The sequence below is a fragment of the Hypanus sabinus genome, chromosome 2 (genome assembly GCF_030144855.1).
Source record: "Hypanus sabinus isolate sHypSab1 chromosome 2, sHypSab1.hap1, whole genome shotgun sequence".
Classification (NCBI taxonomy): Eukaryota; Metazoa; Chordata; class Chondrichthyes; order Myliobatiformes; family Dasyatidae; genus Hypanus; species Hypanus sabinus.
In genome coordinates this window covers 162916245-162933438 of record NC_082707.1, presented here as the reverse complement: position 1 = coordinate 162933438, position 17194 = coordinate 162916245, and the positions used below count along the sequence as shown (strand labels likewise).

Genomic DNA, 17194 nt, shown 5'->3' with positions numbered 1-17194 from the left:
CCTTCTTCACAACTGACTTGACCTGCAGATTAACCTTTAGGGTATCTTGCACAAGGACTCCCAAGTCTCTTTGCATCTCTGCATTTTGAATTCTCTCCACTTCTAAGTATAGTCTGCCAGTTTATTTCCTCCACCAAAGTGCATGACCATTCACTTTCCAACATTGTATTTCATTTTCCACTTCTTTGCCCATTCCCTAAACTATCCAAGTCTCTCTGTTTCCTCAACACTACCTGCTCCTCCAGCTATCTTGGCATCATCGGCAAATTTAGCCACAGATCCCTCAATACCATAGTCCAAATCATTGACATACATCGTAAAAAGTAATGGTCCCAGCACCGACCCCTGTGGAACTACACTAGTAACTGGCAGGCACTCGCAGTTTTCTGCTGACCAGCCAATGCTCGACCCACACTAGTAATTTCCCTATAATTCCATGGGCTTTTATCTTGCTAAGCAGCCTCATGTGTGGCATCTTGCCAAAGGACTTCAGAAAATCCAAGTACACCATGTCTACTGCGTCTCCTTTGTCTAACCTGCTTATAAATTCCTCAAAGAATTGCGGTAGGTTTGTCAGGCAGGATCTTCCTTTCAGGAAACCATGCTGGCATTGGGCTATCCTGTCATATGCCTCCAGGTATTCCGTAATCTCATCCCTAACAATCTATTCCAACAACTTCCCAACCACTGATGTCTGGCTAACAGGTCTATAGTTTCCTTTCTGCTGCCTCCCATCCTTCTTAAATAGCAGAGTAACATTTGCAATTTTCCGGTCATCCAGTACGATGCCAGAATCTATCGATTCTTGAAAGATCATCATTAACGCCTCCGCAATCTCCCTAGCTACTTCCTTCAGAACCCGAGGGTGCATTCCATCAGGTCCAGGAGATTTATCCACCCTCAGACCATTAAGCTTCCTCAGCATCTTCTCAGTCGTAATTTTCACTGCACAAACTTCACTTCCCTGACACTCTTGAATTTCCAGTATACTGCAGATGTCTTCCACTGTGAAGTCTGATGCAAAATATGCATTCAGTTCCTCTACCATCTCTGCATCTCGCATTACAACATCTCCAGCATGATTTTGTATTGGTCCTGTATCTACCTTCGACTCTCTTTTACCCTTTATATACTTAAAAAAGATATTAGTATCTTCTTTGATAATAGTCACCGGCTTCCTCTCATAATTCATCTTCTCCTTCTGAATGTCCTTCTTAGTTTCCTTCTGCAAGTTTTTAAAAGCTTCCCAATCCTCTATCTGCAAGGATTCTACTTATTCCTATCTTATGTCACTTTTTTCTGCATCATCTGCAAAACAAAGTTGCTCCTACACACCTAAGGTTTTTATTCATTTCAAATCCAGTAAGTATGTTTGCTCATTTGAGATTTTCCATTAGCAGAAACATTTCAATGTTTGCCCTTTCATGCAAATATGTTTCAATAAGCTCATACATCTCTATCTTCGATTTCTCTAACTTCTGATGATTTTCCCTCTCACCCTTCCCTCCTCTTCAATTCCCCACTCTGGCTTCCCTCAATTCTTTTTTCCTCACCTGCCTATATTTCCTCATCCTGGTTCCCCTCCTTCCCTTTCTCCTATGGTCCACTCTCCTCTCCTATCAGATTCCTTCATCTCCAGCCTTTTATCTTTTCTACCCATCACCTCTGAGCTTCTTATTTCATCCCCACCCACCTGGCTTCCTCTATCACCTTTGGGCTTCTATTCCTTCCTCACTCCTCATCCTCTTATTGTGGCTTCTCTCCCCTTCCTTTCCTGGCCTGTTGAAGGGTCTCAGCCCAGAACATTGACTGTTTATTCATTTCCATAGATGCTGACTGACCTGCTGAGTTCCTCCAGCATTTTGTGTGTCTTACTCTGGATCTCCAGAATCTCTTGTTTATGATTAATCTTTGGCTAAGTCTAGGGCAGCAATGATGCCGTAAATTGAATTCCTAATGCAAGCTTTGTTGCACATTTGGTCACAAAGAGACTTAACCTGTTGCCCAATCCAGTTATGACAAGAGGTGAGAGTCTGGCTTATTGTTGTCACCTGTACTCAGGTACAGACAAAAACTTTGTTCTGTTTGTCACATAAATACATCAAAGTGCAATGCAGAAAGACGAACGTAGCGTTACAGAGAGAGAGAGCGATGGGGGTACACCGTGAGGTGCAAGGCAGATTGTGAAGTCAAGAATCTATCTTATGAAGGAGGTCTGTTCAATAGTCTTTCAACAGCAGGGTAAAAGCTCTCCTTGAGCCTATGTTTGTTTTAAAATGCAAAGTAGAAATTCCTGTGTAATTTTAGTAAGGTTCAGCGAGTAATTGCTTGCATGGTAGCTGGTACTATGAGATGAAGCGAAAGATTCAAGTAGTGAAACACTACACAACCTGGAATCTGAAAAAAGAAGCTAAATGCTAGAAATAATTCAGTGAATCTGACAGCCTCTGCAGCAGGAGAGCAGATAATGTTTCAGATTGGGAATCTTTATTCAGAAGGGGATTCCTAACACGGAAAGAATCTGGTGTCTGTTCCCACCTACCTTATTCAGCTTGCTATTTTGAGTATACAAATGTTAACAGTTGCTTCACTGCTTTATGGACTATTTAGCAATCTGTACTTATTGATTTTAAATGGATCAGGGTCTGCATTCTGGTAAGATTAAAGTTGGCAGATTTCTTTTAGTTTATTTCTTGACAATTGATATAATAAATGCTTTCCACAAGTTATAAATCCTTATATTTTGCTACCGTGTGGAAAGATGAAATCTTACCCATTAAGAGGGAAACATCCCTTCATGAGAAGGTGAATTGGTGATTTTTAATTTAGAAAGAGCTAATAAATGTTTACTTGAGAAATTCACCCTGTTTCACACACGAATTGCCATATCGGATCAAATTTTTAATTCCGTATTTTGTTAAAGCCAGTGCTTCAGTAATGTACTTTGTAAACCCTTCATCTAAAAATCCTACCAGTTTCTATTCTGTTTGATTACAGATCTCTGTAATGCCGCCCCAAAGAGTCAGCCATGGTTTCGGTCATCAGTTGGAGACTGCGTTTGTGCAGTGGATGCAGATGAATGGAAATCGAGCCTTAAAAATCCCAAAGATCAAAAGACATTCATGGTTTATGTGATAAAATATTTAAATCAAGTGTGCTTTGATTTTTTTTCTAGTTGCTCAGTTTCATTTCAAATGTTTACCAGCATTTGTCATTTTTTCATATAAAGCTTCATATTTTAATTAAATATTTCAAAGTAACTGTTGGAATTCAGTTATAGCACATGTTTTAAAGCAAATATTTATAATTGTTGATAATTATATTTAATCTTTTTAAAACACTCATTCTCAGAATTTGGATTACACAAACACGGTCATCCTTTTTTTTTCCCCATTCCCTGCTTTGCTGAAAGATGCAAACATTGATTTTACTGCTGACTGATCTACTAGGCCTCTGCTAAGAGTATTTTGGCAATGCCGTGCAAACTTCAACCCTCACCACAGCCACCCCGCCTTCAAATAACTCTTGAGCTCATTAGGAGCATGCATGTGTGTGTGTGTCTATGTTTCTGTCTCTGCGTATAGTGCACCTGTTTAAAGTGCCTCTCCGAAAACAATCTGATATAAATTCTTCTGTTTGCCAGTGCCATTGACCAAACACCATTCCCTGAAGACTGTGTCTAAACTAGTCAGATTTCCCCATATTCAGCGGCTGATTGGCCAGTTAAAGTTGTGCTGATTTCCAGGTTTTTAACCGCTAGATTTAACAGTCATCGATGGGATTTAAATGTGAGTTTGCTGTGTTCCAAATTGATCTTCTGAACTTCTAATCTAAAGGCATATCTACTATACCCCCTTGTGTTTTGGGGCTTAAGTTAATGTATGACTACTACTACAGTTTTAACGTGGAGATGTATAGTTGTTCAGCTTCAATACAAAACTAACAATATTACTCAGGAAAATGCCAAACGCAAAACTGTGAATTATGTCGTTCCTTATTGGATGCGGGAATTGGGAGTTGTTAGAAGTTGGTATGATTGTTGTGGAGTTACCATGTGGTATAATACCATCCTTAATAGACTCAAGTGTAAGTTTATTCTTTTATTATGTTATATATTTGTAAATGCTCAAAATAAAAAGACTTCAAATAGTGATGTTACTTCACACAAACAGTTTGTAAATGTAATGTGATGCCATTGTACAACAGGTATGCCTGGTAGGCTTTACTGTATGTGCATTGTTGGATGCCACAATTTTGGTTGGCATCTCTTGCTATATTACAATAATTATTATTTCTGATATTAATATAAGTGATGATGGAATATTTTTGATTCTAGCTGCAATTATTTAAATTTCATCCTCACTTTAAAAACTTTAGCTGTATTCAGAACTTGATGGGCTGATAGGCCTGTTCCTGCTCCTGTGTCTTATGGTCTAATACTTGCTGTCCACACATTTTAATTATCAACTAGAAATTTAATAAAATCTTGATTATTTTTGTATAATATCTCAGGTCTTTTCTGTAATTGTATTTTTTTCACATTTCTAGCACAGTGTATGACTGTTGGAGGTTTTTGGTACAGAGACACAAGACAGCAGATGCTGAAATCTGAAGCAAACAATAATGTGCTGGAAGAACTCAACTGATCAGGCAGCATCTGCAAGGGGGAATAGGAGGAGCATTGGTAATTCCTTCATTCCCATCTCCTCCACTCCGCAAAGATGCTATTCGATCTGCAGATTATTTGTTACTTTGTTTTTAACATTCATTCAAGGGACTTGGTTTTTACGGTGTGAGCCAGCTTTTTGTTGCCATCCCTAGTTGTCCTAGAGGAGATAGTGGTGAGCTGTCACCTTGAGCTATTGTAGAGCTTGAGGCGTGGTATACCCACAATGAGCTCCAAGAATTTCACTCCGCAACAGCGAGGGAACAGTGATGCACTTCAAAGTCAGGATGGGTTATTGCCTGCAGGATGGTGGCATTCACACGCTTTTGCTGTCCTGGTCCTACCTGGTAGAGGTCATGCGTCTGGAAGGTGAGGTCCAAGGTGTGATGGTGAGTTGCTGCAGATGGGACAGACTGATGCCATCTCTGTGCTGATGGAGTGAACAAATGGTTCTGGATGAGGTGTCTATGTGCTGGCTGCTCTCGAGTTCCTTGAGTGTCATTGAAGCTGCACTCATCCAGACAAATAGGAAGTATTCCGTCACATTCCTGACTTGAGCTTTGTAGATGTTGGACAGGCTTTGGGGAACTAGCTGCAGGACTCCAAGTCTCTGACCTGCTTATGAAGCCAATTGCGTGTAATGTATTCCAGTTCAGTTTTATGTCAATGGTAACTCACCCCCTCAACCCCAACAGATTTTAGTGATATGGGGAGATAGCTAGATTTTCTCTTCTTGAATGTTGTCGTTTCAAAAATACTTTTTTTCTGCATATACACACATACTGGTAAATAGGAAATTAGTAACCACAGAAGCTTCTGCAGATGCTATAAATCCAGAGCACCACACACAAAATGGAAGAACTGAACAGGTGAGGCAGCTATGGAAATGAATAAGCCAGTGTTTAAGGCCAGGACCCTTCCTCAGAACTGGAAAGAAGGAGGGAAGATGTCAGAGGGGAACGGAGGAAGACTAGCTAGAAAGTGATAGGTGAAGCCAGATGGGGGAGGGGGTCGAGTTGTTAGGTGGAAAAGGTACTGGGCCGGAGAAGAAGAAATGTGATAGGAGAGGTGAATGGACTGAAGGAGGGAGGGGCACCATGGGGAAATGATAGGCAGGTGAAGAGAATAGAAGACGAGGGAAGGGGGAGGGTAAAGATCTTTTACCAGAAGGAGGAATTGATGTTCATGCATCAGGTTGGAGGTTACCTAGATGGAATGAGATGTCGCTCCTCTATCCTGGGAGTGGCCTCATGACTGAAGAGAAAGTCGTGGACCAACATTTCAGAGCAGGAATTAAAATGGTTGGCAACCAGGAAATTCCATTTTTTGTGGCATTTAGAGGTCAGTCCACCACACTAGCACCTCCCTTGTCTTCTGTGGGTTTGACAGTGAGGCTGAGATTGGCGCAGAGAGAGTGGAGTGCAGTACTTGCAGAGGGTATAAGAAGAACCTGGTGTCATAATGATCATAAACTTGCTGAGCTGTGGACAAAGGTAAGGCTCTTACTGGGGACACAACATTCCACCTCAGAGGGAGTGGAGAAGACACAGCGGGAATTAAAGGTGAGATCATAGGGGGGAGGAGAGTTGGTGGCATCAGAGGAGGGGGGAGTGTTGGGGTATTCAGGGAAGATAAGGTGGGAGGAAGATGGAGCTGCTGAGGATCCAGAAGGTGGTGGTGGGGAGCCTGAGGTACTGGCAGTAGGGGAATTGGAGCACAGGGACACTGCAGCAGCAAGCTCGTGGCTGGAGCTGGAGGCTGCATAATTCACAGTTTGAAGGCGTCCGGGGTTATTTGACTCCCTCAGACCACAAAATTAACTTCCAGACTGGAAAGTCATAAGCTCATGACTTTGAGCAAGGTAAGGTGCTGTGTGGCCACTGCCAGTGACAACAGGCTGACTCTGTTCTGTCATCAATGTCGTCCATTGTGTCATCTGACTTGGGGATGTGGCCTGCAGCAGAGCAGAGTTGATGGAGTAGGGTTGCATGATGTTGGTCACATCCCACTGCCACTGTATAATATTTCCAAGCTTTAATGTTGCAGATGGTTTCAAAAGCATATCTTTTCAACATGAGCATACATTTGTGCCTCTATCCTCTCAGATTCCAGAAATCTATACTGATATAGATTGTCAGGTGTGCATTGCCCCGCAACAAGGGGAGATGAAGGTGGAATCTCATGTGGATAGGGTGGTGAAGAAAGCTTTTGGTATGCTGGCCTTTATTTAAAAAAAAGAAATTGAGTATAAGAATTGGGATGTAATGTTAAAATTATACAAGGCATTGGTAAGGGCGAATTTGGAGTATTGTGTACAGTTCTGGTCATCGAATTATAGGAAAGCTATCAACAAAATAGAGAGAGTACAAAGAAGATTTACTAGAATGTTACCTGGGTTTCAGCACCTAAGTTACAGGGAAAGGTTGAATAAGTTGAGGTCTTTATTCTTTGAAGGTTGAGGGGGGACTTGATGGAGGTATTTAAAATTATGAGGGGGATAGATAGAGTTGATGTGGATAGGCTTTTTACATTGAGAGTAGGGGACATTCAAACGAGGACATGAGAGTTAGGGGGCAAAAGTTTAAGGGTAACACGAGGAGGAGTTTCTTTACTCAGAGAGTGGTAGCTGTGTGGAACGAGCTTCCAGTAGAAGTGGTAGAGGCTGGTTTGGTATTGTCATTTAAAGTAAAATTCGATAGGTATATGGACAGGAAAGGAATGGAGGGGTATGGGTTGAGTGCGGGCCAGTGGGACTAGGTGAGAGTAAGCGTTCAGCACGGACTAGAAGGGCCAACATGGCCTGTTTCCGTGCTGTAATTATGTGGTTATATGCAATGAATCCAAGGACAAATCACTCCTTTGCTTTCACAATGAAAGCAGTTGGCATCTGGGAATTAGTTTTCTATTAATATCAGGATGTATAATAACAGCAAGGTTGCATTTATTGCTTGGGAGTAGGTACAAAGAAGATATTGGGTAAATTATTTACGCAGAGAGTGGTGAGGGTGTGGAATGGGCTGCCAGCAATGGTGGTGGAGCCGGATACGATAGGGTCTTTTAAGAGACTTTTGAATAGGTACATGGAGCTTAAAAAAATAGAGGGCTATGGGTAAGCCTAGTAATTTCTAAGGTAGGGACATGTTTGGCACGACTTAGTGGGTGGAAGGGCCTGTGTTGTGCTGTAGGCTCTCTGTGTTTCTATGTTTATAGTGGTCATTTCCATTTGGAAAAAAAGCAGATGATGATGTAGAAAGCTACCTTAAATATCTGGGTCTTTCTAGTTATGACTGTCAGGAGATAGAACTAGATAATCTTCTTAGTTCTACAGGGATGTCAAATGCCCACGTATGGGGTGGAAATTTTGAAAAGATGTAGGTATTGCAGAGGAGATGACTAACTGTTTCTTATCCCTAATTACACAGGACTTGTCCTCCTCAGTAGAAGTCATATGTTTGGAAAATGCTGTTTAAATAGCCTAGGTAACATTGGCGGGTATTTACTGTTCAGTGTGAACGTGACGAGGAGGTACAAGTGTGCTGGCCAACTGACCTTTCAATCTACTCAAAGATCAATCTAACCCTTTTGTTCTCATTCGTTCATTCAGTGCTGTGTTGTATGACGTGGGCCATCATGTTCTTTCCATGACCATGGTTGTTCTTGGCAAATTCCGCAGAAGAGGTTTGCCATTGCCTCCTGCTGGGCAGTGTCTTCACAAGACGAGTGACCCAGTCGTTATCAATACTCTTCAAAGATTGCCTGCCGTCAGTGGTTGCATAACTAGGATTTGTGATATGCACCAGCTGCTCCCATGGCTTTATATGATCCTGATCTGGTGGGGGTGGGCTAAGCAGGTATTACACCTTGTCCAAAGGTGACCTGCAGGCTAGTGGAGGGAAGGAGTGTCTTACACCTCCATTAGTAGAATCGTTATCTCCAACCCTCCACTTACAAACATGAGCCTCGCAAAAAGTCTCTTAAATGTCCCCAATGTATCTGCCTCACCCACCACTCGCTGCTGTAAAATAACCTCCCTCTGATATCACCCCAAAATATTCCTCTACTAATTGACCACTCTCTGTATAGAACTTTGAACTCTACAGCCTAGTGCAGTCCTTTAGCCCACAACACAGTAGCATAGTGGTTAGCACAATGCCTTACATGTTCTCCCCATGACTGCACGGGTTTCCTCCAGGTGAACCAGCTGCCTCCCGCCGTCCAGGGACATACCGGTTGGTGGGCTTGGTTGGTCATTGTAAATTGTCCTGTATTAGGCTAGGATTGGGTCGGAGATTGCTGGGTCGAAGGGCCTGTTCCACGTAGTATCTCAGAAATAACAATTGGGCTGATCTTTTAACCTATTGAGATCTAAATCTCCCTTTGCTGCCCACTTTTATTTTATTGCTTGTTGTGTTCTGTACTGTCCTGCCAAGCATTACAGGCATCCTATGTTGGTGCCGGAAGGAGTGGCAACATTTGTGGCTGTTAACACAAACTCTTTGTGATTTTTATAAATAACCTGGATGAGGAAGTGGAGGGATGGGTTAGTAAGTTTGCTGATGACACAAAGATTGGAGTTGTTGTGGATAGTGTGGAGGGCTGTCAGAGGTTACAGCGGGACATTGATAGGATGCAAAACTGGGCTGAGAAGTGGCAGATGGAGTTCAACCCAGATAAGTGTGAGGTGGTTCATTTTGGTAGGTCAAATATGATGACAGAATATAGTATTAATGGTAAGACTCTTGACAGTGTGGAGGATCAGAGGGATCTTAAGGTGTAAGTCCATAGGACATTCAAAGCTGCTGCGCAGATTGATTCTGTAGTTAAGAGGGCATACAGTGCATTGGCCTTCATGAATCGTGGGATTGAGTTTAAGAGCTGAGAGGTAATGTTGCAGCTACATAGGACCCTGGTCAGACCCCACTTGGAGTAATGTGCTCAGTTCTGGTTGCCTCACTACAGGAAGGATGTGGAAACCATAGAAAGGGTGCAGAGGAGATTTACAAGGATGTTGCCTGGATTGGGGAGCATGCCTTATGAGAACAGGTTGAGTGAACACGGCCTTTTCTCCTTGGAGCAACAGAGGATGAGAAGTGACCAAGATAATGAGAGGCATTGATCGTGTGGATAGTCAGAGGCTATTTCCAAGGGCTGAAATGGGTAGCATGAGCGGGCATATGTTAAGGTGCTTGGAAGTAGGTACAGAGATGTCAGGGGTAGGTTTTTTACGCGGAGAGTGGTGAGTGAGTGGAATGGGCTGGCTGCAGCGGTGGAGGCGGAAACAATAGGATCTTTTAAGAGACTTTTGGTTGGATACATGGAGCTTAGAAAAATAGAGGGCTATGGGTAAGCCTAAGTAGTTCTATGTTAAGGACATGCTCGGCACAACTTTGTGGGCCAAAGGGACTGTATTGTGCTGTAGGTTTTTTATGTTTGTTTGTAAATAACTTGTGTGTTTTACATGTCACACAATGTAGCCAGAGGATGCAAGCAGAGAAGGGAATGATTGCCCAGGAGATGGATGAGGTGACAATCAAGTGATTGCTTTGTCTTGGAATATTGCTGAGCTCTTGTGAGTGTTGTTGGAACTGTACTTATCTTGACAACTGGAGCATCTGCTATCATGCTCCTGCTTCACAAATGGTGGAAAGTGAGTGGCAGGAGTTTAAGTCACTTGCAGGATACCTGGTTTTTGACTTCCTGCTTTTACCAGAATATTTACGTGACTGATCCAACCGAGGTTGTGATTAACTTCCTGCACGTTGATGGTGGGAAGGTTGTGATTGAAGATGTGTTTGAATGTCATCAGGGTCTTGGATGCCTCATTTTCTGAGGAAGTGCAAATGGTACTTTGTGCAAAAGCAAATCTATCACTCCAGATGTTACGTTTATTACCAGTACCGTTGACAAGATTGCAGGACTCAACCTCCAGTGTGGTGGAATTGCTTTGGTCTGATTGTTGTTGTTTACTGTTATATGCTAGGTTATTGCCATTGCAGGCTGGCACTTCATTTGTTTAGACATGCCCACTGGTGCTTTTGACGTGTCATTGTGTACTCCTCTTACATCTACAGTTGATGTGCTGTCTTGATGGTGATAGATCTGGGCAAAGAAGTTGTATTTACAGCTGGTGCAGTATTAAGCAATTGTGATGTGTAGTATGAACATCTCAGACAAAAGGATGGATTAACATTAAAAGTAAATTGTTTTATCAAAGTGTATATATATGTCACCGGAAACCACCCTGAGATTCATTTTCTTGTGGGCATACTCAGCAAATCTATAGAATAGTAACTATTAACAGGGCCAATGTAAGATCAACCAGAGTGCAGAAGACAACAAACTGTTTGATCACTACTGTAGATTAAAAACTGTCTCAAGGATTGGATAGTTGTACTCCTTCCACTATTTAGTTGACGGAAATTTATTTTCATCCAGTTTTCTACTAAACAAGCAAATTGGTAAATGAACCAGTGCCAGGGTTGGGAAAAAGCTCAGGTATAGTTTGTCCTATACATACATGTATAACCTGCCATATTCAAATATGACCAATGCACAGATAAAAGATTATGAAATTGCAAATACTGTTAATTAGTAAGAATATTAATTGGACATTCTATGCCCATCTGAGAAAGTGTATTGGAGATTAGATAGGGTGAAAAAACAACTAGGGCTGGTCAAGATTCATGGGCACCTAAAGAGTATCAATTGTGAAGTTCAGATGGTAAAAACTTTATAGACCTGTTCAGAATTTGTTCTAACTAACAAGTTAAACATGTCTTTCACACTTTCTACTCAAGGGTAATATCTATGCTCATAATGTAACTGAGAACCGTGTGTTGACTTGCAGTAAAGCAAGCAGCATGAGCTGACTCCAAAACGTACCTGGAGCTGTCAGCCACTTATAGCACAGAGCCAGCCTGACAAGGCTTTGAAGGAATACGTATCAACCTTACGGCATGATACAGAACCAGGTCATCTCACAAGAGCGAGCTGCTGAGCCTTTCAAGCAGGATTCTGCATGTCCCAAGTAAGGCAGCTTTGAAAGCAGTTTGACTGAGCAAAACATAGCTAGCCTAGATCTCACCCTTCTGTGATAATCGTACCTGTTAATCAGTCCCCACAGTTGTAGGTTTGCCACAGTACACATTTGTTTCCTTTCACAGGGCAGTTTAGCAATGCAAGATCTAGATCTATGTCCAGTGTCTAACTCATTGTTCACTCTTTAGCCTGTGCCTGAGCTGTACAGTCTTTGCATTGCAAGTGTGGGCTTGTTTGTGGATACTTGTACTGGGCCCGAGGAATGGATCTTGTGAACTCATTATTGCCTTCAGAACTGGATGTTGCTCCTTACTAAATGTATAAAATGTTGGTGGATTAAACAATCTTTTATTTTTCAATAAACGTACAACCACTATTTAATGATTTACCTGAACTTTATTCTCAACATGGAAAGAAAATGTAAATGTTTAAATATAACCGACTTGTTACAAACATACTGCAATAGTAGTAAATAGAGACATCACTTTGAAATTTCTAAATCATTCAAAATTACTTATTTTAAAAATAGAAATAGAATACTAAGTATACTATGCATGTTTGAGAAAATAAATTCTATTATACCATGGTTAATCTCAGTGCTGAAGTGAGTATTAACCAACTAAAACAATACCAACTGAAATTCAAGTTGCATTAGTTATAGAATTGGCCTTGTCCTTTTAAATTCAAGATTTGTTATGAAATATAGTATCTTTAATAGTGAAAATATAAATAGCAAATTTGTCTCCTTCATAGATAACTTGACAGATGCTGTTAATTTAATCAAAACATTACTGATAATATTTCACCAAAACAATGGTTGGAACTTTCTGTTGAATATGCACAAAATCAGAGGGAGATAGTACCACACAAGGTCAGTTGTGGAGGTTGTTTCAAGTACCTCAGGAAATTGAAAGTTGTCACTTCCTGAGGATGTATTGTCAGAACTCCTACAGACTTCCTTTCAATAAAAAATTCATTAATGGATTATAACTGTTACAGGTTAGATAGCTGAGCATTGATCAGTTTCCCTTTTCCAAAAGCTTGATTTAAGTTAAAACTTTACTTCTAGGGGGGAAAAAAATTAAATGTTGCTGTGCATTAAAACATTGATCAAAATCTAAGTTAGTAAGGGACCAAAAAGTGACTGTTCCCTAAACTCACTAAAAATAGATCTTAGTGGTTTCACAATCTAATACAAACTAATTTTTCCACAGGTCTTAGATTTAAATATTTGGGATTAAGTGTTGAAACCAACTATAGAATGGGTAACTAATGAAAATAGAATAATTCCAAAAATCAAATACAATGCAACTAGCATACACTTAGTACCAAAGTGCATTAATAAAATTTGTGTCTAGAAACTTAACCAAATGAACCATATAGGAAGCACATTTCATTCAACAATATACAAGAAATTAAACAATTTATTGCACACCCAAACATTCTAGAAGTGGAGATTTCATAATGCACTTGGCAGGAATAGGCCATTGAGCTTTTGGCCTACATATTAATAAGGGATTTGTGCACAATTTCACAACTTGCACATAAACTCAATTTCTAAATTTCTATTCCAGCCCCATAAAGATCAATTGTAGCATAAAGTGGAATTGGGGATAGGAGGGGGGGGGGGAAGCAAAAAAAAGTGTTTCTCAATTAAATTACAAACTTTGTAAATTACATCAAGGAATTATATATACACTGTACAAGATCACATGTTCTCAATACTGAGAGGAACAAATGTGCATCTAAATGAAATGAAAAACAGACAGGTGCTTAACAGCCAAATATACAATTTAATGGACTAGCAATTCTGTCGGAAAATAAAGAAAAAAAACAGGCTACACTAAATAGTTATAGGAGAAGATTGAAATAAAATGTTTAACAATTCCAATTGCAGGTGATCGTCTAAACCTCATGCAGGAAGGGTTGACTTACAGCCTAGTCTGACATGCCAGTGCAAGATCACAATTGCCTTCCACTACATATTCTTGCACAAATGACATTTCCAATTATCTAAACATCAACAGCCACTTATCACATAACATAATGCAACTTAAATGTTATCAGCAATATGCCACTCATTTCATATAGAACTTTAGAAAGCACCTGTGGCATTGAAACATTGGGGCCCTTCCCATCTCACCTAAATTCACTATTGCTCTCATTCCATTAACAGTGCAAGAGAAGGTTATCCAGAATGCATGAGATAGGACATACTAACAAAATTGCAAAGTTATAGTATTGAAAGAATAATAGAATCACATCTCAAATGCTCTCCTTGAGAAAGAAGCTCCCAATTTCTCTGCAACTAAGAAACTTGAATTTATAGAGTGCCTTTCTCACAAACTTGAAGCATATATTTCAAAAATGTAGGGTAGCTTTGCATCAGTAATCGTACAAAAGATACAACAGCACAGCTGATGTATGCTGAGCAAGAGAAGAGCAAGTTTTTAAAAATTAATTTGGGTCTGAAGATATGGCAGTCAGAATACTAGCATAACTGTCCTGTCAGCTTTTGGGGAGGATCAAGTTGACTGAGAAAGGTAGATAAGATGAAGAACAGACAAAGTGAAAAATGACGGTATTTTAGTATTCAATGGAAAACACTACTTTCATTGAATGAATTTGAGAAATGCACGCACAATCATATACAAATTATGTTTTGCATAATTCAGTAGTTTTGTGCTTTGCACTATACCTCAGTCCATGTGGCAAGAATAAACAATTCCAATCCATTTGCTTAAGTTGCTTAACAAAAGATAACAAGACCTGGCATTTTGTCCAAATGCTACATGCTGTTCATAGCCTAGATTTACATCTTACCTGAAAAACAGAAACTGCTAATGAAGCAGTCCCTCCATTATAACAGTAAACTGTAAACCTAGATTGTGCTCAACTCTGTAAAAATTTGGATTTTTCCACAATATAATCATTTCATATATTAAATTATAAGGCCACCACTTCCAACTTATACATGTTATTACTAAACAATGCAATGTAAATGTGGTAACATTTTCTGGAAATGTTTAGTTGCTTAAGGGTATGAATAACTTGATACATTTCAAACTTTATTTTATATTAACTATCATCTTCTTCCCAGTTATTTGTTGGAGCATGGCAGTGAGTCCAAATCATGAACGTGTTCATATCAATGGTACAAATCATTAGAAGGCATTAGTTTAAAAGCAGATACAAGATTAACAAGTATTCAACATGATCATTTATGTAGTTGCATTGCTCTGGATAAATTAAAAAAGCTTTTCTCACAAACATTTTAAAATCCAAAAAGTCTACCTGCTCATGTACAGCATATTTATCTTTAACAAAGCTTTATTGTTAGATCTTGGAAGAGGTAGTGTAAACCAAATCCAACAGCAAAGCATGTCAGACTCGAAATAAAGACCAAACAAGACACACGAACACTGATATTTAGAGTACAAAATTCTAAAAAAATAAATAGCTTAGATGTCATATAAAACATTCCTGTAACCTTTTGATAAAGGTGCCTTTGTTGGTATAGTAATACCCTATTTAAAAAACCTTCAGGGAAGTAACAAGTTATGTGCTCCAGTTGATAGAATAAATATGCTCATCAAAATGATTTCAGAGTATTAGTTCCTCCCACACTTTGGATATAGACAGAAAACTGCCAGTAGGTGGGCAGAAACAAAACATTTGTCCCCATTTAAAACTTATTGAATTAATATTCTGTCTTATGGAAATACATTAATTTCATAAAAACAATCTTATTCCTTTAAAAAATAACCCAAGTGGTTATGTTATGGCCACATTTCTGGATTGCAAATCAGAAGTTGTCAACAGTAGCATACATTTCGCCTTCCAAAGTTCCATATGCTAATTGCTTAGGTGTTCCCTGTAGTCTTTTGTTTACAAGGTTTTTATGTCAAAGTAATTGAAGTTTGTACTATTTACACTTTAAGATGAAAAGACTGAATTGTAGTTTGCTAAGATGGTGGCTTTTTCCATTAATATTGATGCAGATAAAGCCATTTTAAATAATAAGGAAGACAAGCACCCAAAATTCTGAAGCATTCCTATGGGTTAAGATCCTACAAGAATCTCCATGATGTGGTCCAGATCACTCAAGTCTACTCGACAGATCTGAATGGTATTCACTGACGTTGAGTTACATAACTGGAAGGGTTTTGGAACATCATCCACGATAGCTGGTGGCGATCTAACAGATGTCGAAGGGAGCAAACACAAATCAGAGTCGTACATCGATGTGTCAATGTCTTCAAATATGTCATCAAAAGCAAGGTCTGTTAGATAACTCGTTGAATTGCTGATTTCAAAAGAGCCAAATACAGTTTCCACAGGCCTAGTTTCTTGCGTACGGTCTTCAAGAGGCAAGTGTACATATGCATCACTCTCATCTGCAGGTATTGGACAAGGAGATGGACTGATGTCTTCCATGAAATCCAAGTCTTTGAGGATTGATGAAATGGCAGATGACATGTCATTATCTGAAACCAACACTAAAGAATTCTCTAACTGGCTCTCTGAAAAATCTGAGGAACCATTCAAATCTGGAGAGGTACTGAGTACAGATGATCCAGTTAATTCAATACCTCCTTGACATGGTATGCTCGTGTCTGGAATTGGATTTGGTCCATTGCAACTGCTAGAGCCATCGTGACTACCCTCTTGTCTCATTTCTTCCTGAATTTGTCGTACAGTATTTGCTATGAGAACAGAACGATGCAAGTTTGGTTCTACCAGCATTCTACAGCTCTGCAGTTTGATGAGGCACATGTTAAGTACTAGCTGTCTCTGCAAGGTATATGGCAGCCCTGGATTAGAATCAAAGGCACCAGGAAGACCAGCCATGTTTTCTTCGTAATCACTTAGTTTGCGCTTCAGTCCTTTAGCCAACATGAATCTGGAATAAAGAGGAAAAAGGAAAAATTTAATATTTTAATAGTTTGGCTATTTTACAGCTCTGAAAGAAAACCAATACCAATATTGAACTCATTTGATATTTAAAAACTGAAACAATGAAGCTCAAGCTGGCCACAGACTCAGATTCACTTACCTTCCTTAATTCATAACCCTTAATTCACCTAGTATGCAAAATCTATCTGTGTCTTAAAAGTATTTAATGAAGTAGTCACCATTGCTTCCCTGGGAAGAGAATTCCATAGATTCATTACCCTCTGGAAAAAGCAGCTTAACATCAATTACGTCCTAGATCTATTTCCCAAATCAAGGCTACATGCCCTTGTTCTGGTCTCACTCCCCAGAGGCCACAATTTTTCTGCTTCATCTTTCTATCTCAGACACTGAGACAGGACACTGTTATGGGAAAGATCCTCAGTGTTGCTGAGCAGATACTGTTAGATAGTTCCTTATTCTTAGCTCCTTGAAGGTGGCTACACAGGTTGATAAGGTGGTTAAGAAGGCTTATGGAATGCTTACTTTTATTAGTTGAGGCACTGAGTTCAAAAGTTAAGAGGTTATGTTGCAACT

At 39.8% G+C, this 17194-nt stretch overlaps 2 protein-coding genes across 4 annotated transcripts in view; one reads left to right on the top strand and one right to left on the bottom strand.

Moving 5' to 3' along the window:
• LOC132385981 (uncharacterized) overlaps positions 1–4506 on the top strand; it is a 50595-nt gene extending 46089 nt beyond the window's left edge. For all 3 annotated transcript variants that reach the window (XM_059958227.1, XM_059958215.1, XM_059958221.1), the window contains exon 6: positions 2998–4506. In XM_059958227.1, the coding sequence (XP_059814210.1) occupies positions 2998–3135 (138 nt within the window). In that variant the 3' untranslated portion in view covers positions 3136–4506. The remainder of the gene's footprint in view (positions 1–2997) is intronic.
• A 5073-nt stretch (positions 4507–9579) lies between these two features.
• LOC132403992 (uncharacterized) overlaps positions 9580–17194 on the bottom strand; it is a 63265-nt gene continuing 55650 nt past the window's right edge. The window contains exon 5 of the mRNA XM_059987903.1: positions 9580–16607. Within this exon, the coding sequence (XP_059843886.1) occupies positions 15767–16607 (841 nt within the window). The 3' untranslated portion in view covers positions 9580–15766. The remainder of the gene's footprint in view (positions 16608–17194) is intronic.